At 38.9% G+C, this 23593-nt stretch overlaps 1 protein-coding gene across 2 annotated transcripts in view; it reads left to right on the forward strand.

Moving 5' to 3' along the window:
- becn1 (beclin 1, autophagy related) overlaps positions 1–10748 on the forward strand; it is a 102050-nt gene extending 91302 nt beyond the window's left edge. For both annotated transcript variants that reach the window (XM_056470080.1, XM_056470081.1), the window contains exons 10-12: positions 4161–4221; positions 9640–9782; positions 10049–10748. In XM_056470080.1, the coding sequence (XP_056326055.1) occupies positions 4161–4221; positions 9640–9782; positions 10049–10217 (373 nt within the window). In that variant the 3' untranslated portion in view covers positions 10218–10748. The remainder of the gene's footprint in view (positions 1–4160; positions 4222–9639; positions 9783–10048) is intronic.
- The last annotated feature ends 12845 nt before the right edge of the window (positions 10749–23593 follow it).

Raw genomic sequence — 23593 nt, forward strand, 5'->3', positions numbered from 1 at the left:
TTGTGTGATGATCAGTATGCTGATGTGTACTGTGTTGTGGAGTTTGTGGAGCAGTCAGCTGAGGTGGCTGTGTGAACCTGCTGCTAGAATCACTGATGCCATATATTTTGGTTGGTTCAGCTGAGATTTTAGCTGACAAGATTAAGTTGGCAAGTTTTGTGTAAAGCTTACATCTTACACTTGGTTGCAATGAGTTTAAGCTGTCTGTTCTTGTCCTGAATGTGGAGCCAAAGATTCATTTCACCTTTTGACAGTGACTTGTGATGTTTGAAAAAGTTCATTGAAAAGTGCTCCTCTGTGGTGGCTTTTCCTAGCTACTTTTTTGTTCAGCAGCTGTCAATGCAATATGAAACCGTTTCGTCTCCATCTCTGTCTCCATTCTGTTGAGTGTACTTGTGGGACCTGCTTTTGTTTATCTTTTGTGTCAGGCCTATGAGGTCGTTCAAATCATACCATAGTGACATGCAAATTCTCACTTTGTCTTCTCTTGTGAAGTTGCTTCCATCTCCTGTGTTGTAGGTTGTTAGAACCCTTGATTGTGAAGGGTGTTGTGTGCAATGCCTATCTAATGCTGTTGGGTCTGTTGTGGAGCAGTTAGACTTAGGACGTTTTTGCTCACTGATGGTGAGGGCAAAAGCATTGTCTCTGTTTAGTTCTTACAGAGTGTAGAGTGTATCTGCAAGAGTGTTGTGAGCATAGTTTTTAGCTCAATGACTCAAGGGTGTTCTTTTTTTCATTTTCTTACTCTGACTCACCAGTAATTCACAACAAGTTTAAGCTCTGTTTTCTCTTAATAGATTATTCTATCTGTATTGCTCAGGACTGTGGTAATGTCCAATTAAACTGATTTATGGGTTGTGCTGTGGAAGCACATCTTGGTAATAACAAAATCAAAAATATGAGTGTCTCTGGTTGCCTTATAAATCAGAGAATTCATGAGACCAAAGTGAAATCAAAATTGGGGTATGACACGACACAACAAAGTTCTAAAACTAAAATTAGCTGAAAGCTTGAATCAGATTAGGGGGATCTGAAACTGGTGATACTTAATAGCAATGGTGTGTTGGACTCTAATGGGTGTGGAGTCAAATCAGAGTGTGAAAATAAATTAAGTTAGTGTGTTGCAGGTTATCACTACACCGTGGCCCTCTCTCAGAGTTGCAGTGAATGTAAGGATGTTTCTAGCCAGTTTCTAGTCTTTGAGCTTAAGCTAAAAAAAAAAGTTCTGTTTTGCAAGCTGCATTAAATCCTTTGAACAAGTTTGAATGCTGGGTGGTGCAGCCTTTGATAGAGAGTTTTCTGTCAGGGAAATTTTGTGGATTTTTTCCCCATAGCTCTTGTTAAAATTTCAGTTCTCTTTGAACTATTTTAAGTCTCCTTTATAAGCTCATTGTTGAGTGAGCATTTAGGTTTTGGCTTAATGAAGAGTTTCCTATGCTGTGGCATTATGTGAGCTACCTCTATATGTACCAGCATATAATTTTTATATTTTTAAAACAATATTCCTCCATTACTGCTACTGACTCAACAAATTAAAGACACATTTCTTGCTTGCTTCTTTAATGAAATTTCCTGCATTCACTGTCGGTTTTCTTTTTTCTTGGTTGGCGCATACCTTGCCAAAACGCGGTTATCAATTATGTTTAACTTTTAGTTTGATGTTGCTTAGTTTTACGTCATAAAATGAGAGACCAACTTATTGAAGGCATGATATAATTGGAAGTTATTTAGTGCATAACATAATTTTTTGTACAATGGACCAATTACTTTATTAATTTCATAAAGTCTCAAGTATCACCACGGAACTTATTGCAGGCTACAGGTGGCCCGTGGACCATCATTTGGACACCTCTGATCTAGCCAGATGCCTTATCCAAGTCTAAGGCTATAGAGATTTTTCTGTACTTTTCACATTGTTTTTTTTTTTTTTTTTTTTTTTTTTTTTTTTTAAGTTCCTAGGAATTCAACCAGTAATTAATTTGTAAATGAATAATTTAAAGAACAAAGCTAGTAAATACAATCACTGTGATCTATGTAAATAAGGAAGGTAGCTTTCCAGGAACAGGTTTGAGCACCCCTGCTGTATTCTATATAATGTACAGAACGTACAGCTCGGATGAGCTACTAAAGCTAAATAACAACTTTTTGTTGGTTTTTGTGGGTTCCAAGTGGGTAAAAAAAAAATAATAATACATACATATATATATATATATATATATATATATATATATATATATATATATATATATATATTTATATATATATATATATATATATATATATATATATATATATATATATATATATGTATATGTATGTATGTATGTATGTATGTATGTATATATATATATATATATATATATATTTATATATATATATATATATATATATATATATATATATATATATATATATATATATATATATATATATATATATACACATGTATACACATACACATATATACATACATACATGTGTATCTCCCACCCTCACTGCCCACTATGGGAATGTCCCACCACATGCTAATGCTAACAGCATTATGAGGCAAACATTCAGAGACATTGTACATGGGTAATGGTGACTTCAATCATGCTCATTGGCAGAATATGCTCCCAATGCTTTTACTCACACATCGACTTTGCCAGTTGCATTGAAATCAATATGGTCAGAGCATATGCAAACAGACACAAGGCTTACAGAACCCCACCCACACCTAGGTGCTTCAGATCATGGCTCTATTATGTTAATTCTTGCCTATTGTCTATTGTCAAATACAAGACAACCCAAACAAAAGACTATCGCTGTGTTGCCCCTGAAGCATCTTTTCATGCTTCAAGATTTGAGACCAAAAACTGAGATATTTAGGGAAGCAGCTAAATGTGTGCGCAGTGTTGTCACTACACATATAAACTTTTAGGATACATAAGAAAACCTAAGGAGTACATTACCGTCATCAAAACCATCAAATGCCATCCTCTCCTCTACACTCTGCTGACACGCAACTACACAGCTCAATAGGACTGCAACCTAATAATGAAGTTTTGAGATGGTAATGGTAGATCTAACAACAAAGAATGAGACAGCCTATAGACAAGAGGTAGATAAACTTGTGAAATGGTGTAGACAACCTAATCATCAACCTTAATAAATCAAAAGAGATGATAGTGAACATTTGCAGGTCTGGACCCATGCTATCACCTTTTGTCATTGATGGCACTGCTGTGGAGTTGGTCCCAATTCAAATATCTAGAAGTCCATTTTACCAACAACCACACTTGATGAAATAATACCTCAATTCAAGTTCAATTCAATGTGCACATTATTGCATTACAATCAAAATCAGAAAAAACACATAAATGCTGTTTTAGCTTAAATAAACTCAAATTTGACTCTGATTTTAATATAAGGTGGTTTAGAATATTCATTGATTAATAAATTTGGATCCATGTTTGATTATTCTATTTAATTATTCTATAAAAGCTTAAGTATTGTACTGGCTGAATACCCAATCTCTCATTCACAAGCTTATCAGTCCTGGTCACTAGACAGACAATTGACCACTATTTTAGAATGGCAGAACCCTGCCTGCCCATTCTAGAGTATTTTATGTCGTCCCCATAGATCTGCACCTACAAAGTCAATATAAGGCTATACCTAACAATTTCATAATCATTACCATAGAATCATATAGACCAACTCACTTCTACTATTATTCTGAAATCATATTTAAATAATCACATTGTGACTTTAGTTATCCATCTTGTTAGGATAGCATTACAATAATCAGAGGTCGAGGCTCACCATAAATGTTTCATATGAATAAATGCTGCAGCCAGCTGAAGTGCTACTTTGACTCTTCCCCTTTTTTAAGCTTATCAGTTAACTGCAACAGTAGAGACAGTCATTCCTTTGATCAATAAATCAACATCTGTCCTTTACTCTTTTGAAAAACAAAGGTGTGAAAAGGCCACGACTTTGGAGAACTGGTTCTTGATCTATTAATCATTTGACGTTTTATCAGCACATGGTGGTCAATGTTCATGTGTGAAAATTACTCTATTAACTGATGATATTACATCATGTGCACACAACATAATTTTCAATTCCTTTTCAAGTGTGATTAATGAACTAATAGTTTTTTTTGTTATTTTTTGCAGATACCAATTAGTTCCTTATGGAAACCATTCCTATTTGGAGTCTCTGAGTGATAAGTCCAAGGTGGGTCTCATATCAAAAATTAAATTGAAATAAAATTTAATTGCATTTACAGAACTGCAGTAGTTACCATCTAAATGTAATGTATGTCTTATTTTAATAATTTTTTGTATTATTTGACAGAATTTTTTTGAGCTTTTATAAATGTTACTTTCATACTAAAGTTTACATTTTAACATTTTATGATATAAAATTTACAGAATATTTTTATGGCCTAATGAGTGAAAGATCATGAAAATTGAGTTCCTCGTCAGGTCGCGAACTCCGATGTGTGTCTAGAAGAGACACTATTGGGAGACTGCTATAAAGAAAACCAGCCAATGAATGCCTATGTATCGGCAAAACACAGCTCCTGCAGGTGCTGGCAATAATCATGACTATTGTAACAAAGTTGCCGGCCACTTGGTGGAGAACCGACCAACTTTAAAATATTTTTTAAATGAACAATTAAAACAAACAGATAGCAGCTGCTCATGGACACTACTGCCAAACTGAAGCATAAGTAAAACATAATGTGTCCAGGCCTGTGTTCCACTGCTGTCTCTTCTCCTTTTATAATCCAGAGCTTGGAAAGGAGAATGAAATGGGAAGGTTTGAAGAATCAGCCCACCATCATAAGGATGACAGTGTTACCCCTCAATTCGGGTAAACCAGTGTCATTCAAGGACCAAATGTGACCAAGGGCAGGAAGGGATGGATAGGGGACGAAGCAGACCAGTGGGAGTTGAACTGGAACTCTTGTTCTGGGCATAAACTGAGCAGGCTACCACAAACTGCCTGACATCCCTGGCCATGGATGGCCATCAAACCCGCTGACGGATGGCAGCCAGCGATCTCCAAACTCCTGGGTGACAGTCTCTCAATATCCTAAGATAAAACGTAGCTCCCTTAGCTCTCCGCAAGAGTTCAAAGGCTGAAGACATGAGAGGCAAGGGGTACCTGTTCTTAACAGTGATGTCATTCATCCCTCGATGATAGAGGGTTGAAGGTAATCATCCCTTTTCTTAACTATGAAGAACCCAGCACCAGCAGAAGATGAGGAAGGGCGGATGAGGCCAGCTTTAAGAGATTCATTAATATACTTGTCCATAGCCTCTTTTTCTGTACTGGAAAGGGAATACAAGCGACCCTTAGGTGGAGAAGTGCCTGGGAGGAGCTCTATGGCACAATCGTGGGGTCGATGCAGGTGCAAGGAGGTTGCTCGAGACTTGCTGAACACCAGAGACAGATCATGGTATTCCGTTGTGACCCCAGTCAGATCAGCTGGCTCCACCTGCAACACAGAAGAAACAGAAACAGGGCAGGACCAAGACAAGACTTAAGACAGGATTGACTCCAAGACAAAACAAAGTTTATGGACCAATCCACATGAGGGCCGCATGTGGGCTGCACCAACAAGGGATGTCCCAAAACTTTGAGAGCACTAGGAGAGTCTAAAAGGTACAGCATGGTAACCTCTTGGTGATTGCTGGAGACAAAAAGAATTACACTGGGGGTAGTGTGGGAGACTGTGGCAATCAGGGTGCCATCTAGGGATCAGGCAGGGATGGGTTCAGGGAGAGGAATGGCAGGAATTCGCTTGCATGGGTTCAGAGTCTGACAGAGAGGCAGAAACCATGGTCATCCATCCTGACCAAGGAATGGGCCAGCTTATGGTGGTGTCAGTGGTGGAGACGGACCTTGATGCAAAGTGTCAGGTTGATGAGGTCATCAAAGTCATGTGGCAAATCATAGGTTGCAAGTTCATCCTGGATGTCCTCCTCCAAACCAGCCTAGACCTTCACTCGGCAAGCTCCCTCATTCTAGTCACACAAGGCTGCCAGAGTCTTGAACCGGATCACAAATTCAGTGGCTGAGTGATTTCCCTGACGTGCTAGCTGGTCTGCAGCCTCTTGTCCCTTGGCAGACCTGTCAAAGAGCCTCATCATCTCCTGCCAGTGCTCATCAAAGGAGGCACAACATAAAGCTTTGGACTCCCAGATGGATGCTTCCCAGTCACAGGCCCTGCCCGTGGGAAGGGTTAAAACAAAAGCCACTCTCGTCTTTCTGCTGCGTATGTGTGTGGCAACAAGACAAAACATTTGAAACAGGAAAGCCTGGCATGAGTTGGGGTCCCAATTATAGGTGGGTAGGTTGTTACAGCGTGGTTTGGGCTCATGACGGGGGGCCAGGCCACCCTGCATGGTTTCTAACTGGAGCTCCTACATGCAAGCCATAAGGTCAGCTACTTGTTTCACCAGAAACTCTATTTCTCTAGTGGTATTGGTAAGTCTGGTCTCATGGTGACCAAAAAGGACTCACTGTTAAGCCAATGCAGATCTGACAGGGAACATCTTCATCAGATCGTTTTGTCAGGGTGTGGTCAAGAATAACAGAATATATACAATTGCAGGTCTCTCACAATTTTCTTAGCGTTTCAGTCACAGAGGGAACAGTACATTTAAAAAAATGTCTTAAAATGTTTTCAACAAAAAACTGCTCCGAAGAGTGAACAAATTTATAGATGCTTAGTAGCAACCAGTAGATGGGAGGAATAATAATAATAATAAAGAAACTCCAGAGAGAAAACTCTCTGTAGAGGGAACAGGCCCAGAAGACTACAGTTCGTATAAAAAGGAATAGGCAAAAAATAGTACGTAAAAAGGTTAAAAAAACCAAGAAGCCAACAAACAGAAACATCTTCGTCGAGGGAATAGAGTCTTATCATAAGGGTGTAATTACAATGACACCTGACAGGGCGCGATACAGCAAAACGCAGTATCCTGGGTCGATACACCCGTGAGGAAGAGTGAGCACTTCGGGGCAGGCAAGGGCTGGAACATGGCTCACTAGACTCGGGGAGGACCATCTCTATTGCCACTCTTACAGATAAGCTTACACAAAAGGGCCAGATTTAAGTGTTAACTCTGCAGCCTTTGTTCATGTTGCAACAAAATTTCCACAACTGAATTTCCACAAGTTCCTGACTTTACTGCTGATCACCACAGCAGGTTCGTAAACTGCACCTCACTTGCATTGGCATATCAATTGCCTGGAACTGTTGGCAGTGTTTCTTGCTCTCCACCTGTTCCTACCGGTGCTGGAACAAAGACACTTGCTTGTTTGGACAGGCAGCATGGCTGCAGTAGTGTATATCAACCGTATAGGTGTATTTTCCTCCTTGATCAATTTCCCTGATGAAACCTTTCTCAGGCATGGGCACCATCTGGCACCAGCATGAGTTTCCAGAACCCCCATGGGATGTTTCTAGATGGAGCACAGAAGTCTTGGTGACCTACTGGTGTCAGTGGTTAACACCATCACTCAGGCTAGAGCACCCTCTATGAGGCATGCCTTGCCCTTAAGTGGTGTGCTTCTCGCAGAGAACCCTGAACATGTCAGATCAGTGTGATCCTTCAGTTTGCTGGAGTGGGGGCTGTCACTCTTTACACTTGCATTGCTGCCATCTCTGCTCACTATGAAAAATGTAATCCTCCTACGCTCCCCCATCTCTCATACCCTTTTGTTGTCTCTCTGTAGCCCCATGCCTCTGGTTTTCCAACCCTCCTGATCAATCCTGAAGACCCAGCCCTTTCTTCGCTGCGTTCTGTTTGCACACTGCGCTGTGATGTGACCACACTAAAGCATAAGCCGCTAGGCGTCTCTTCTTCTGTTATGTTCAGCAGAAGGTAAATGCTGTATCAAAGCAGATGTTGACCCACTGGATAGTTGATGCCATTACTTATTAATGCCAGGGCAAGCCGTGTCCCCCAGGAGTGACAGCACACTTAACAAAGACCATTGCCTCCCCTTGGGCATTAGCACATGGCACCTATCTACAAGATTCTGTTGAGCTGTGGGCTGGGCGACATCTAACACATTCATGACATTCTATATTCTTTGGGTGCAACCGGTTTCTTTTCGATTACTAGATAATTCTGGTCAATCAGGAGAAAACTGAGCTCTGTGTCCAAAAACGCTTGCTGCGCCATTTTTCCTAACCAGAAGTGCATGCACTTTTTCTACTCTGCTTAGTGAGTTCCACATCTGGCAAACCCTAGAGTTCCTCTGAGGCCCCCAACATCTGACTCAGTGGAGGAGCGTTGTGCCCTGCCCAGTACAATGTCTGGTATGCCCAATCTGTCTTCCTGCGTGCTGGGTATCGGTGCCAGCTACTGTTCCAATTTACTATGACCTTTTATGTGAAGCTGCTTTGACACAATCTACATTGTAAAAGCGCTATACAAATACAGGGGAATTGAATTGAATTGTTAGTGATCCTATATGCATCATTTTAGCCCATATGCTTATATTTCCACCAGGTTTCCTCCCCATTGGGTAGCAGGTAGCCTTCGTAGCATCCTTTCCTTTCAGGACTGGCACGCCTCCCCAATCCCTAGGCTACAGTTAGCTAGGTAAAAAGATAATATACAACCCCCTAAATTCAAAATTATTATTTTGTTAATTTAAGAGCCTGGGGAATTTGCAAGGTTGTGTTTTTGGTGATATTGTGTGCTCACACTGTGCACATTTCTCCGTTCCCTTTTTCTGGGAAAGTGGGTTACAGACATAATCAGGACAATTTCTCATTTCATTATGTTGCTGAATATCTTGACAGTCTATTTTGGTAGTGTTTAAATTGGTTTTACTTCATTATCATCATAATGATGCAAAGAGTGCATGTGCCTTCACACACAGCTGCATACAAAAAATGTTCCTCAAGGCAGCAAGTGCACACAAATGCACTTACTCATTAAAAATGATAATCAGTACGCAATGCTTGTATTTTATGTTTATATTATTTATGGTGTACAGGGACTTTCAGTATGATGGTGTATACATTAGACATTTCACATCTTTACTGTGAACAATTTTGGTCACATTATATCTTATCATGGCAGCCACCAAAAAAAACGTTCTTGGAGGTTAACAATAAAACTGAAGCCTATTTTTCATGTAAGTGTAGCCTAAATGTATTGGATGGAAAAAAATTAAAAGTTAAGTAAAACCATGTGTAAGTTATGAAAACGTTATCTGTATTTATTTTACGAGTGGAATTTATTAAATGGCTTCATGGTGGCACAATCATCTCACAGCAAGAAGGTCGCTGGTTCGAGCCCCGGCTGGGTCAGTTGGCATTTCTGTGTGGAGTTTGCATGTTCTCCCCGTGGTCTTGTGGGTTTCCTTCACCTGCTCCGGTTTCACCCACATGCAGTATAGGTGAATTGGGTAAGCTTAATTGGCCATAGTGTATGTGTGTGAATGAGAAAGTATGGGTGTTTGTGATGGGTTGCAGCTGGAAGGGCATCTGCTGCGTAAAACATACACTGGATAAGTTGGTGATTCATTCTGCTATGGCAGATTGATTGTACTGATTTATTTTTTCATTTATTCATTAATTTATTTGTTTATTTATGCTTTTTTTTTTTTTTGTTATTGTAGGAATTGCCATTGTATTGTTCAGGTGGTCTGCGTTTTTTCTGGGATAATAAATTTGATCATGCAATGGTGGCTTTCCTTGACTGTGTCCAGCAATTTAAAGAGGAGGTGGAGAAGGATGACACAGGCTTCTGTTTGCCATACAGGTGAGAATATTTAGAAAACAAATATAATAACAAAAATGGCAGATCACTTCAGATCACCTGGCTTTTAGAAAACGTAATTATCAAAAAAAGACATGCCATATTAATCAAGCCATAGATGGACAAATTATTCTGCAGATATGTGATGATTTTGAGATGATTGTCATTTACTGATATCTATTAAAGAGTTTTTAAAAACTGTCCTATAAAAGCAGGATTTTTCTTTGTTTGTTTGTGCACTTGAAATTCTCTTTGTCTTTTGTAATTAGAATGGATGTGGACAAAGGAAAAATTGAGGATACAGGAGGAAGTGGAGGTTCTTACTCTATTAAGACTCAGTTTAACTCAGAGGAACAATGGACCAAAGCTCTCAAGTTCATGCTGACTAACCTGAAGTGGGGTTTAGCCTGGGTTTCATCTCAGTTTTACAACCGATAGATTTGGCTTGTCTCAGACATAATGACTAAAAGAAAGCACATGAAATCTTCACCTTAGAATGATAAATGTCAATCATTCTACACTCAAATTTAAACCACAATCATTTTGTTAGAAAACAGAAATTGAATATTTGAAAACAGAAAATTGTATGCAGTTAAAAACCAGTAATATGAATTTTTTATTGTTATATTACATCAGGTAAAGGTATCCAAAATGTAAAGATGGAATGTAAAGATGTTTGTTTTTTATTTTGTTCTGTTTTAACCTTTACCTTATTTTTTTTCTAATTTGGAACTCCCTATGAGGTTCGTAAAACTATAAAAGCTGTGGGTTTGTGGTGGTTATATGTAGTACATATGCTGTAGTATATATGTTTAGGTTTACTAACAACTTGTTTACAAAGGGCTAAGTAGCCAGTTGCAGGATTATGCCATTTCTGTTTTGAGTTAGAAATTAGAAGTTAGAAACATCATAAGCAATTTAAATATTTGTGTAAAAAAACTGTTAATAAAAAAAATCTGTCTATATTTATCAAGTCTTCCTCATTTTTCTGCCTTATGTTAAATTAAGAAAAATGTCATCAGTAGTTTACAGCATAATACAAAAAGATATGTTTTACTGAAATAAATAAATTTTCATGTAGAGCATTTTCTGAATAAAATAAAAAATATCAATGTTTTCAGACATGTTTATATACACATTTTTTATAATACACAATAACAATATTTTCTGAAAAAAAAGGCTCTAAATTACAATATTTTAATTTGAAATTATTATGTGACTGGCTCAGTGTTTACTGTCACAGGAAGAAGGTTTGAGTCCCGGCTGGACGGGGGGTCTTTCGATGTGGAGTTTGCATGTTCTCCCCATGCCTGTGTGAGTTTCCTCTGGGTGCATCAGTTTCCTCCACAGTCCAAAGAGATGTGGTACAGGTGAATAGGATGAACTGAATTGGCTGTAGTGCAGGGTTATTCAATTAGTTTGTCTTAGGCCAGTTCATGAAACGCATCCCAAATGAAGGGCCGGGCAGATACTGTATGACTTGCAATATAAGTGATGACACAACTGCATTTTTGCTCCTTAAGACACCCATGTGGGCTTTTTCTACATTAAAATGTTAATAATGTATGTTGTATTTGAAACTACGTAATATTAGTGCATTGTACAATAGGCTTTTTTTTTTACAAACATATTAAAATGTTGTCAACGCACACCAAAAGCAGTGCATTGCTTAACTAGGCTTTTTGTACATTCAAACAAATTCATATGTTATGTTTTGAACTGCATAACAATTAGGAATGCAAAGATTGTAGATTTTGGTAGAACGATTATAGTCTGAAGAATAATCATGGTTTCAGGGTTATCACATATAATGTAAATTTAAGCTTTATATTAGGTAAGCATTTAATTTACTGTTGTTATCATCTGCATTCATACATACATAATCATTTTAATAATAATTCATCTAACATATCTTTTGTTTACATTGCACTGAAAGCCACGCTACAGCATTAGATGTTCTCTATTCGGTGGGGCCGAAAATCCGCAAGTGCGTTGCTCCCCTTCCACGCGCATATTGGCATAACAAACTTACGCACTGAAAAGACGTGATATGTGAACGTCCCGCTGCTATAGTTAATCCAGTGTGCGTATGTATTAGCCTCAGTGTACATGCTCAGAACTTTAAACTAGTGCACAGTTGGCATAACTTTTATTTGCAGCAATTTCGTTCCGTGCAATAGAAATGCGGTGTAGAGAAGTCTTTACGATTAATTAACGGTGATAAATTGAAGTGCAGTTAATATTGACATCAGCTAATCGTTGCGTGCCTAATAACAATATCAGTGCATTGTACAAAAAGCCTTTTCTACAAACATATTCAAATGTTTTCAGCTGCTCGCACCACTCGCTTAATGTCAGGTGACTCACGCACTGTGCAGCCTTCAACTGCAGCTCGTGCTGTATTGAACAGACGCATGGCACTTTATAACTATAGCGGTCGTTTTTTGACTGAAATGAATGTATTTTTGATGTCCTGGTCACACTAATTGGAGGGCAGGAACAAATTGCCTTGGAGGGCCGAGCTCGGCCCGCGGGCACCCAATTGAATAGCCCTGCTGTAGTGTATGAGTGTGTGTGAATGAAATGTATGTGTATGTAGTGTATGGGTGTTTCCCAGCTTTGGGGATTCATGAGAATGTATACTCTCAGTGCTGGGTCGTGGCTGGAATATGCAACTTCCGTCACATAAAACATATGCCAGAGTAATTGGGGTAATTGAGATTCATTCCACTGTCGTGACGCATAATAAATCAGAGACTAAGCTGAAGAAAAGTTAGTGTTATCTTACTTATACAATATGAAACAAGCACGCATGCTTTCTAGCTCATCTTTGGCCTGTTTTCTCTGTGCAATATAACAGTTTACAGTATTATATCAAGACTGTTAAACTGCTTCAATCAAAATAATTAGTATCTCTTACAGCAGCACTTTTAAAGAGCCCATATTATGAGTTTTTGAAAATGCCCTTCCATGTAGTGTGTAACACAACTCTAAGTGAAGTGAAATATCCAGCTAAGGCTTAAATCTCTAAGTGTACAGTGTTTAAAACTATTGATTCATCTATAAAGGAGTCGGCTCATAGTGCTTCAAATGAGTCATCTGGATAACGAATCATTTGGTGTTTCATGATGACGTGACTACGAAACACAAGTAGTTGCGTGCGCAAACCTGGGACATTTGAAACCTGTGGCCCCGCCCACTAACACAGAAAAAAAAGCCACACACAGACACAGACACCGGTCGAATGAAGTCACGCTGTGCAGATGGATATTATTGACAGTCTACCTAAAGATGAAACCTCAGCAATATAGCCCAGTCTTGAGCAGTTCGATTGCTTCTGGAAACTACATGCTTACAAAGAAGACTTCATCGGTTTGTAAAAGGAAGGATCAGTAAAGACTGTCAGAACATGGATCAGTGCATCATGAATCAGTTTCTACCCCCATTTCACAAGTTTAAGTAGGTGCGATTAAAATTGTTGCCTCGTTTACTCTAGCTTGCAAATTATGTATTTAGTTGTGTTTTGTTACTTGTAACCACGTGTACTGTATCAGGTTAACTCTATATATTCTCATATCGCGTGTAAAGCCGCGTTGAAAACGCGACGCGTGACGCTTTGTTTACGGATCGTCAGCTGTTCCTACACACATGCAACGGTCAAGTTTCAAAATATTTCAGCTCAGGTTCGAGGTGAGGTGTCTAAATTGCACCCAGCAAGCTGAACTGGCGCTCTAGACGAACAGTGAGGGTAATGTGTGTGTGTGTTGTGCAGGGCCGGTTCAGCAAGCTGAACTGCCGCTTTAGGCTAAGGACGATCACGCCGCCCTCAACCCGAAAGTGACCCGTTAGCAAAGTGAGGACGGGGGGTGTCACGGATATAACTGAGGACGCGGGTGGTGAGGGAGGTGTCGCGGATGTCGCCTTCTCTATTCTGCCGCCCTAGGCATGGATATAACTGCTGAGGAAGCGGGTGGCGAGGGAGCTGTCGCGGACGCCGCCCTCTCTATTCTGCTGCCCTAGGCGGCCGGCTAGGTCGCCTCTATGGATGTGCCGGCCCTGGTGTTGTGTCTTCTAAGGAGGAGGAGGAGGAGGAGGTGTTTGTGTGTGTGTGTGTCTGTGTGAAAAGAGCAGGTAGACTGTGAAGGGCTAGGAGATCTCCTCGCCAGTTCTTGGAGTTTTTGCTCAATAAAATAGTTAGTCGTCTGTTTTTTTAAATCCATCGTCTGTATTTACATTCACCCACTGGCAGCCAAAATCCACACCTTACACTATAAAGCGTGTATGCACTGTGACTACTTTTATATTGTTGATTAGCTACTGGCATTTCACTCTGTCTCGTGCTGAAGGCTGTCAGTTTCGACCAATCGCAGCAGGCTGTCATCGGTCCAATTAGCGCAGGGGTTTGGGTACAAATGAATCGCTGAACGATTCATATGGGAGTCGCTGGGATAATTAGGTCAAAATAAATGCAGATTATAAGACCATGAAAGTGTTTTTTGACCTTGCATGCATATGAGACTGTTGTTGGAGACCCTTACAACCTAAATATGACCCTATTTCATGTATAACATGGGCTCTTTAAATATCTTCTGCGAACAGCATTGCAGGTCACGTCTCGCATATAAACAACCCACAGTTGTAGGTATTATACAGACTTTTGCTTGCTCACCACTTTATTGTTTTTTCCATCTTTCACTTTACAGTTTGTTTGCTGACTCGCGTCTGTTTTTTCTTATGTGCGTTTAAAGTTTATTTACGTACTCGTGCCTAATTGCACCTTTTAATTGCACCTTGTAAATTGTCTTGTACGTGTGTTCCGGTCTTCGGTTTTGTTTTGGCCTCTCTCCCTTTCTCTCTCTCTCTCTCTCTCTCTCTCTCTCTCTCTCTCTTATAAACGCTCCAGCTCCTTTTAGCTAATCAGATTTCAGTGTTAAGTCACAATCTACCTCAATTCAGACATGCATTTGGGCCACATGATTAGTGTATCTCTCTCTGTCAGCAGTGAGGGGTTTACATGTGATAAATATATGAAAATAGTCTGACTGAGAAGATCTCCGAATTAGAGACAAATATCCAAACGTTAATGGAGGATAGTAAGATTGTTAGGTCTCTAGATAAGATTTTGTATGTGACTAGCCCAGTATGCCCTGTACCTTGTTCAGCTTGTTCTAGTTATTGTGTCCTTGTAGTGGGATATTTGGGCTACTGTTAAAGGCCCTAGGAGTGCAAGAAAACAAAGCATGTCCCTTACAACATCAAACAGGTTTAGCTCCGTCAGTGATGCACCCACTGAGGAACCTGATAAAATTGCTCTAGTAATTGGCGACTCCATAGTACAGAATGGGCAAATAGAAACACCAGCCACCATACAGTAGTCAAATTTCTGCTGGGAGCCAGGGGCGACCCCTGTGATTTGCGCAAATCCGAAGTTTTTTTGGGGGTCATCATGAGGTTCATGAGGAGTAGTAACTGCTTCATTACGGACGTCATTCAGGATGTAATTGTAGACCTACCTAGGCTATTGTGTATAATGTTATTGTGTATTCCTATAATGTGCGCAAATGAGAACGCTGCTGATCATGAAATTGTTTTAAATGCCTGCGTGGCTATATGCACACTTCTACGGTGCTCCCGTGTCAACAAGCTTACAGTTTACATAGTTTACAGTCGGCAGGCACAGAACAGATGTAAGACATTGATCAAATGTAGTTTTTCAGACACGGTCATGTCAAAGTAATATTCAAATTGTTTCATTTTGCCATCATTTGTTTTTGATTTCAGTAGTGAAAAAGCACGAGTCTTCAACACGATTTGATTTCAACATGATTTCTTACAACACGTTTTTAAACATAATAGTTTAACTAATTTCTAATAACTACTTTATCTTTCCCAGTCAGTGCATGTAGTAATGTTTTACTAGTTATTTTGCAAGATAGTTATATTGAGATTAAAATCCCCTAAAGTAGTCTATTCTATAGTCTTTGATTCAGATTATAGTGTAATTTAAAGACTTAACTATGTTAACCAGGAAAGTTGGAATAAATAGTCAATTTACTGTATAACTGGTTTGTTGTGTAGACAATCACAGAATATACAGTAAATATTTCTTGAGGGGGCTAATAATACTGACCTTAAAATTGTTTTTTAAAAAATTAAAAACTGCTTTTGTCCAAAAAATAAACTATAAGAAATAAGACGTATTATGATTCCAGAATGATTATTTTTGTTTTATAGGAAATACTGTGAAAATCCCCTTGGTTTGTTAAAGATCACTTGGAAAACGTTAAGTTAATGGGAGGGCAACTGCATCTGTTAAAGTTTACAGGTGCGAAAATGTGCCTTGATCTACTTGAATGTTAAAACGGTGTTATCCTACTACAATACAAAGTTACTTGTCAAATAAATTAACATGGAAGACTATTTTGAGTTTAAGTTATTTAATTATCTTGTTTATGAAGACTGCAGAGTGTTACCCACTGTGCCACCACGTGGCCCATTGTTTATTTATTTTTTTTTTAAATTCAACTTTTACAATTTGACATTCAAACCACTGCAGAAATGTTCTAACCAACAGGCCCATGTCATATACAGATACATTTCGTAATAAACAACCTACTATAAATTAAAACTTTTTTTTTTTAACTATTTTTACACGCTTTGGAGACGTAACATAAATTCTGCTTTTAAATAACAGGTCACCTTAAGCTTTCACCATGAGCCACGGCTGTGTTCAAAATGGCTTAAATGTTTTCAAAGTGCACTATGAAGGGAATGTGTTTGTCAATATGAAAATCGCTAAAACTAAACTGAAGAAATACTTTAAAGCAAATTACACCTAAGAGATATGACATTAATGTTTTTTTATTATCATTATTATTTTTACTTTAAATGTTGGAAGGTTCGAAAGGAATAGGACAAAATGTACAGGATAGTACAAAAGAGAGTAAAGGATATAGAGGCCAACAAATGCAAAGATGTTAAATGGTTAAACTTGTTAACTGCTAGCCTTGCAGGCTAATGAATTTAGCATATCAAGACTTATTTCAATGCAAACAATGCCACTGTTAAGTTGTTTGAACAGAAGTGTGCTTACTTTCAGGTGTCGATGTGCTGAACATGCGTAGTTAAGACTTGTTTTTCAGATATAATCAGTTATTCTTCAGCAGGGGTGCCCAAACTCTGTCCTGGAGGGCTGTTTTCCAGCAGATTTTAGCTCCAACTTGTTTCAAGAGACCTGCACGGATGTTACTAGAAAGCCTAGTAAGTGATTGATTAGCTAGCCCAGGTGTGTCTGATTGGGTTCGAACTAAACTTTGCAGGACACTGGCCCTCCAGGACCGAATTCAGGCAACTCTGTTCTACAGCATAGTTTCTCAGGTGTTATTCTACAGCAGGGATGTCCAAACTCTGTCCTGGAGGGCCGGTGTCCTGCAGATTTTAGCTCCAACTACCCTCAACACACCTGCAAGGATGTTTCTAGAAAGCCCAGTAAAGCTACGGTCACACTGGGATTTTCCTCCCATAGACTTCCATTTATACGCACACGAATGCGTCAGATGGGAAATGAAGGGTCATGCGTTAAGTTTTGCAATTTGCTGCGGTGCAAAGTTCAAGCTTGGTGAACTCTGACCTGCGAAATCGCATCACTTGACTGCGTGAGACCAATCGAGGATCAAAACAGGACCTCTCTGGACAGAAATTTAAAACATGGACCGATTGCTCGCTTTTTTAATGTCTAATCATCTTGTTTAATCCCGCTCCTTTTCGCAGCGCCGTATGACAGAATTTTGCACACACAAAGCCCAGTGTGACCGAAGCTTAAGAGCTTGATTAGCTAGCTCAGGTGTGTCTGATTGGGGTTGAAACTAAACTTTGCAGGACACCGGCCCTTTAGGACTGAGTTTGGGCACCCCTGTTCTACAGCATAAAGAGTAGCTTCTCATGCACCTCTGTGGGCTTATTTTATACACACACACATTTTATTTAGTTCACATGCTTGCATATATGCCTTTAGAGAACACAAACTGCTGCAAACTTTTAGAGAACAAAAAATCTTCAGGTTCCCCACATGGTTAGCTGGTGGTCAGCTCTTTTTTTCTGTGAGGCTTGAAGTGGTTTTTGACTTCTGGTTTTGCGGTGCACTAAACTTAGACTCTCAACGGAAAAGAAAGAAAAGTAATGGAGATGGGAATGTGTATGCTGTTATGCCATTTTTGCCAGTGTCCATGTCTGCTCCCTTGCTGGACCTGAAGAGAAGCTGTCTTGAGCTGAATCGAAACAACTCCTGGGGTCTCCTTGGTTCTGGGGTTTCCGAGGCACGTTTTAAAGTCCATTGTTGGGAAGCTTGTTGATTTGCGTACACATTCTGTAGCGAATTATAGTCTAGACTCAACTGCTCATATATTCTCCACCATAATAATGTAGCGAGTTAGCTCAAGGTTAAACTTCCGTGCGTTTTCCACCATTAATACCATAGCGAATTAGCTCAAAAGTAAGAAGATTCATTTGAACGTGGCTTCAAAAGAATCGACTCTTTAAATCCAAACAAACAAATCGTCCAGCGATCGTTCGAATGGACAGTTGACTTTAATTTCGGCTATTGCTATCAAAATAAAAACCCATTTATGTTTAAGCAGGGTAGCAAGATCCTTTCGTTATACAAAATTAAACTTTATTGACTAATCTAACAGAAACTAACATCTAACACAAACACATTCATACAAGTGTAGAGAAGAGTAAAGAAAGTAAAGTAAGAGGTTGAGAGAATGTAATGATGAAAAACTTGGATTTTGTAAGAGCAAACCAAGCGAACCAGAAATAATCAATTTAACCCTTCTATAGTCTCTTTAGGGTTGCATTTAGTTTACACCAGTTCAGAAGGAAGTGTTACTTGTGTTCCTTGTGTTATGTGAAGAAACTCCCTCTGTTGAGCATGTGGCTGGATGGTTGCTCTTTGTCTTGAGGCTTGGAGTGTGGGGGAGTCAGTCGTTTCATGTTTAAAGCGCCAACGGGCCAGTCGTGATGACTACTGTTTGCGGCGCACTAAACTTAACTAGACTCTCAATGGAGAATAAAGAAAAGAAGGTATGAGAGATGGGAATGTCTGAGCTGTGATGGTTTGTATCCACCCTCCTGGGCCAAGTTGACCAATCAGAAATTAACATCCCTGAGACATGCTTTATGGCTCTTTGTTCAGAAGTATAGAGGTTTGCATAGGTATTTTGATGTAAACTGAGGCAGAAATGTTCAAGTTTCTTAAAATGTTAATATGTTGCACATAACATAAAATGTAAACAATCGTCCAGTACACCAAATTAGCTTCAAAAAGACTTCAAAAACTGAAACTGTTTATGAGCTTGTTTAGCTGCGGTAGAGTTAAACATTGATTGCAGAAGTATTAAAACCATAATATTAATACAGGAGCCAGGGAAACGTTGCCAAAACACATGATTACACATAAAGAGAGAATAAAAGTTTACATTAAAACATCAGTCTTAAGCAAGTGGTTTATATAAGTTTTGACCATGTCTTTGTCCAGTGCTGTGAGCACATTCCTTTGTGTCGTAAATACCTTGGAATCAGATTACAACTGACCATTCAGTCTTTTCCTGGGTAGAAGATGGTGCTGTGTTGGCTGACGCATTTGTTGAATAAAAGCAAAATAATTATGTGGACATATTCATTACAATGGTATGTATAACAGTGAGGTATAAATAACAAGATGCGATTGAACTGATAACAAACAGGAGTGAGACACAAGTGGAACTAATAAACATTATCAAACAATGGGAAAACAAAAGAAAGCAATCACATGACATAAACAGAAGCATACCTGATAAGCGTTAGTTCAATCAACCTCTGCGTGTTAATGCTCGTGAACAGCACATACCTAAAGGCATTTTTAGTGGATCGCCGAATTCATCAGTCACCATAGAAAGTCCCGAAAGAAAAAGGCAACACACTTTGAATTAAGACCGATTATTATGAAAAAAAACAAAGGAAAGAAATAAATGGATAAGAAAAGAAAAAATAATGATAGAAAATGCATTACTTTATTAAATTACACATGCTGCCCTGCCCTTTTATTGTATTATTGCGTTATTGTATTACCTTATTCAAAATTATGTTAAACAAGTATGTTATATATCCATTCATGCATTTACTTTTCCTGCCATTAATTTCTTAAGGCCACAACAATAATGTGTATGACTAGTATATAAGGCTTTTAAAATTGTAATCCTTATGAAGCTAGAAGACCTCTGTCCAAAGTCAAAATAATCTCAGAAACATTCTCCTAAAAGTTAGTATTTGATTACCGGAGCTAAACACACTAGAATATTCTTTCTGTCATGTAGCTAAAAGAAAGGAGGCTGAGGCCCGTCTAACTGCTTGGGGCCACCCAATAATCTGAGGAGCTGCCCTGTCCCTTAATAAAAGCTAATCAGTGGTTGAATTATTGCACCTTAAACTACACAATTTGTCACGATTGTGAGTGAGTGTCAGTGTCTCTCAGCACTCTTCCATCTCTTTGGTTTGCTTGGGTCATTGAGGGTTCCTCTTGGTCAGGCTGAATCATGTCTGTGGCAGGGCAGGGTAGGGTGTTATCATAAAAAGGGTATCCTGTATCCCCCAGCAAGTAACTACTGTAGTGCCCAGTAATGATTGAAGTGTATAATAAAAATAGTTACAAAAAAAAAGACATTGTATAAAGCAAAATGTATCCTATTGAAATGTGTGTCTAAAATGCTGGCATCATGTACATTCCCGGCCATTTAGCCTCAACATAGTGATGAGGTGGGGTCATCCCATATGAGCTAGTTAGTGGAAGCAGTAATGAGTTCAATAGTTGTAACACCAAAAAAATAGACAGAAAGTTTTTACCTGCACATTTATACTATGAACAGATTTCATATTATCATCCTTTATAGACTAAAGAAGCTTTAAAATTGGGTGCAATTAAAATGAATGCACACAATAACATTTGGAAACCCTCAAATAGAAAACAATTATATATAAAATAAAATGTATCAAATGTGTGTGTGCAGTGTGAACAGATATATACATATGAACGACTACATCTTAAAATATGGATAGATTTTCCTAGAAAAAACAAGGCGGTCACTTCTTATAAGATTATATATACAGTGGGGTGCAGAGAGAGAGAGAAAACATCTCTACACAAGATTTGAACTCACTCCACCTTGAGCACCGTTGCATTCCGCTCCACCGTTGCAAAGAGCTGCACTGAATGTTTTCTATGGTAAGCGCAGACCCGCAGTTTGTCGTTTGATTTCAAAGGAATTGTTAAATAAATTAATGATTCATTTGAAAAACGACAACGCTCCTTCAAATATTCATTTGGATATGAAAAAAAAACCTATGTGCACTTATAATCCTCTCACTTAAGAAAAAAATTAAATAAATAAATAAATGTTATCTGTCCACAGGATCCTTATCAAAAGAGCTTGCAATGCTCAGTAAACCCTCTGAAACAGACAAACTCTGCAACATAACCTACTCTGGAGCAGGTTATCTTCAGAGAGTAAGTTTTTATGGTTACTTAAATTCCCAGAAAGTTACCAAAAGCTGAGGTTATCCATTACTCTTAAACTTCTTAAACTTACTTGGGTATGTCACATAACCTGCTTTCTGAAATACCAGCCCCCCAAATCCCCCCAACCCCCCACCCCCGTTAATTGAGGTGGCAGTTCTTGCCTGGGATGCTGCGCGTTTTACAGTCAAATGTAAGGTTTTTTAATACCCATAGAATTTTTAAAAATAATAATCTACATAGTCCCATATTGACAAAAAAAGGTGTCTTGCTGTCTTGACAAAAATATCTCTATATGTTTTAAATTATTAGTTATTAATTAGTATTGCAAAGATTCATGAAACATTCATTCACATAACTGTATTAATTACCTGATTATGCCTAAATGAACGAGACACAATATTTAGACTGGATATTTTCCATTCACGATTCTGAAAAAATATTGTTTTTATCAAAACAATTGTATCAATCTCTATAACGTTAAAGAGCCCCAATTATGCATTATAAAATGTCATATTTTGGCTTTGGGGGTCTCCAACAACAGATTCATATGCAAAGGTAAAAAAAAAACTATTTCATTGTCTTAGAACATGCATTTATTTTTACCTAATTATTCCAATGTCAGCCATATGATTTGTTCAATGATTTAATTATTCCCAAACTTTAGGATACTTGTGAAACCCCAGTTCTCTGAGAGCAGAGAGAGGTATCTCATTATGGGAAACACCTCAGGCGTGACAGACTATGGGAAGCACCAATTGCCCCACGACCATCTGAAGAACGGACAAATCACAACTTGCGATTAGGATCATCTCCATTATAATCCACTGTGATTTCCCGAATCAGCATTCAAAGCATGCTCTTCCCAAGAATAATGTATGGGAAGCTTGGCAGGGCTCAACAATAAGGACTGCCTGATGGCCTGGGGCCAGCGTGCGAGATACTCGGGACACTAGACAGGTTGGTTACTGGCCTGATTGAGCCAGTGCTGCCTTGTCACTAAAGATTAATTTGGCTGAAACTGTTTGTCAATTGCGTGCAAATACAGCCTTAAGCTACGGTCACACCGGGCTTTGTGTGTGCGAAATTTTGTCGTGCTGCGCTGCGAAAAGGGGCGGGATTAAACAAGCTTATTAGACATTTTAAAAAGCCAGCGATCGCTCCATGTTTTAAATTTCTGTCCAGAGAGGTCCTGTTTTGATCCTCGATTGGTCCCATGCAGCCAAGTGATGCGATTTCGCAGGTTAGAGTTCACCAAGCTTGAACTTTGCACTGCAGCAACCTGCGAAACTTCACGCATGACCCCGCGTTTCCGGTCTGACGCATTCGCGTGCATATGAATGGAAGTCTATGGGAAGAAAAGTCAAGTGTGACCGCAGCTTCAGGGTGCTTTCACACCTAGAAGTTTGTTTCAGAAGCTTTCTCGTTTGCCCAGTTAGCGTGATTCGTTTGGCATATGTGAATCCCATAGTCGCGCTCTGATTGGTGAAAAATCAATTGGCCTGAGATCGTCTGAACGAGATTGAAACAGACTCTGGAGTGGATCGATTGTAGTGAAAAAGCAATACGGTCCAATGAACTAACGAGCCAGCTATATCACAGTGTATTAGGGTTGTGTAATAGTCATATATACAGCTTTTTGAAGAGAAAATATGAGTAGGGCGGGTGTCATTATTTAGTAGGGCGTTGTTATTATTTAAATTGTCAGTTGTATTTAAAAAAAAGTTATGTTGAACAAAAAGCTTATGTAATTATGTTTGGCTTTTGACACATTATTTAAAATATGTGACTAAGAAATAACTTATTTTTTGGTGGGCCATGTAAAAATCTGAACCACTGGCCAGTAGAAAAACATCCGTAAACCCTCCTTGATGAGATATCTCGCTCTGTTCCCAGACAACTGAGGTTGCGCAAGTAACCTAACATTCTCTTTCAAACATTCGCTCTCACTATGGGAATGTTACAGACCACACTTATAATGAATGTTTTCTGCATTCGCATGCTAGTTCGATCCCCTCCACCATCCAATACGAGAGCCGTTGAGAGGAAATAGCTTCACCTCTTTGTGTAGAGGCGTAATCCCCGTATGGGACACAAAGTGTGCAATTTTATCTTTTCTGCTGACAAAAAAAAGGAGGAACATAAAAAGCATCCAACTTTAAAGCAAAACAATTATAAGCTGAATCACAGACTTTGGGAATGAAGGCTAAGTTTGGCAGCAGTGTAACCCTGCCATAATCCAGGCTAAAATCCATGCATGCTT

This window comes from Danio aesculapii, chromosome 12 (genome assembly GCF_903798145.1).
Source record: "Danio aesculapii chromosome 12, fDanAes4.1, whole genome shotgun sequence".
NCBI classification, from domain to species: domain Eukaryota; kingdom Metazoa; phylum Chordata; class Actinopteri; order Cypriniformes; family Danionidae; genus Danio; species Danio aesculapii.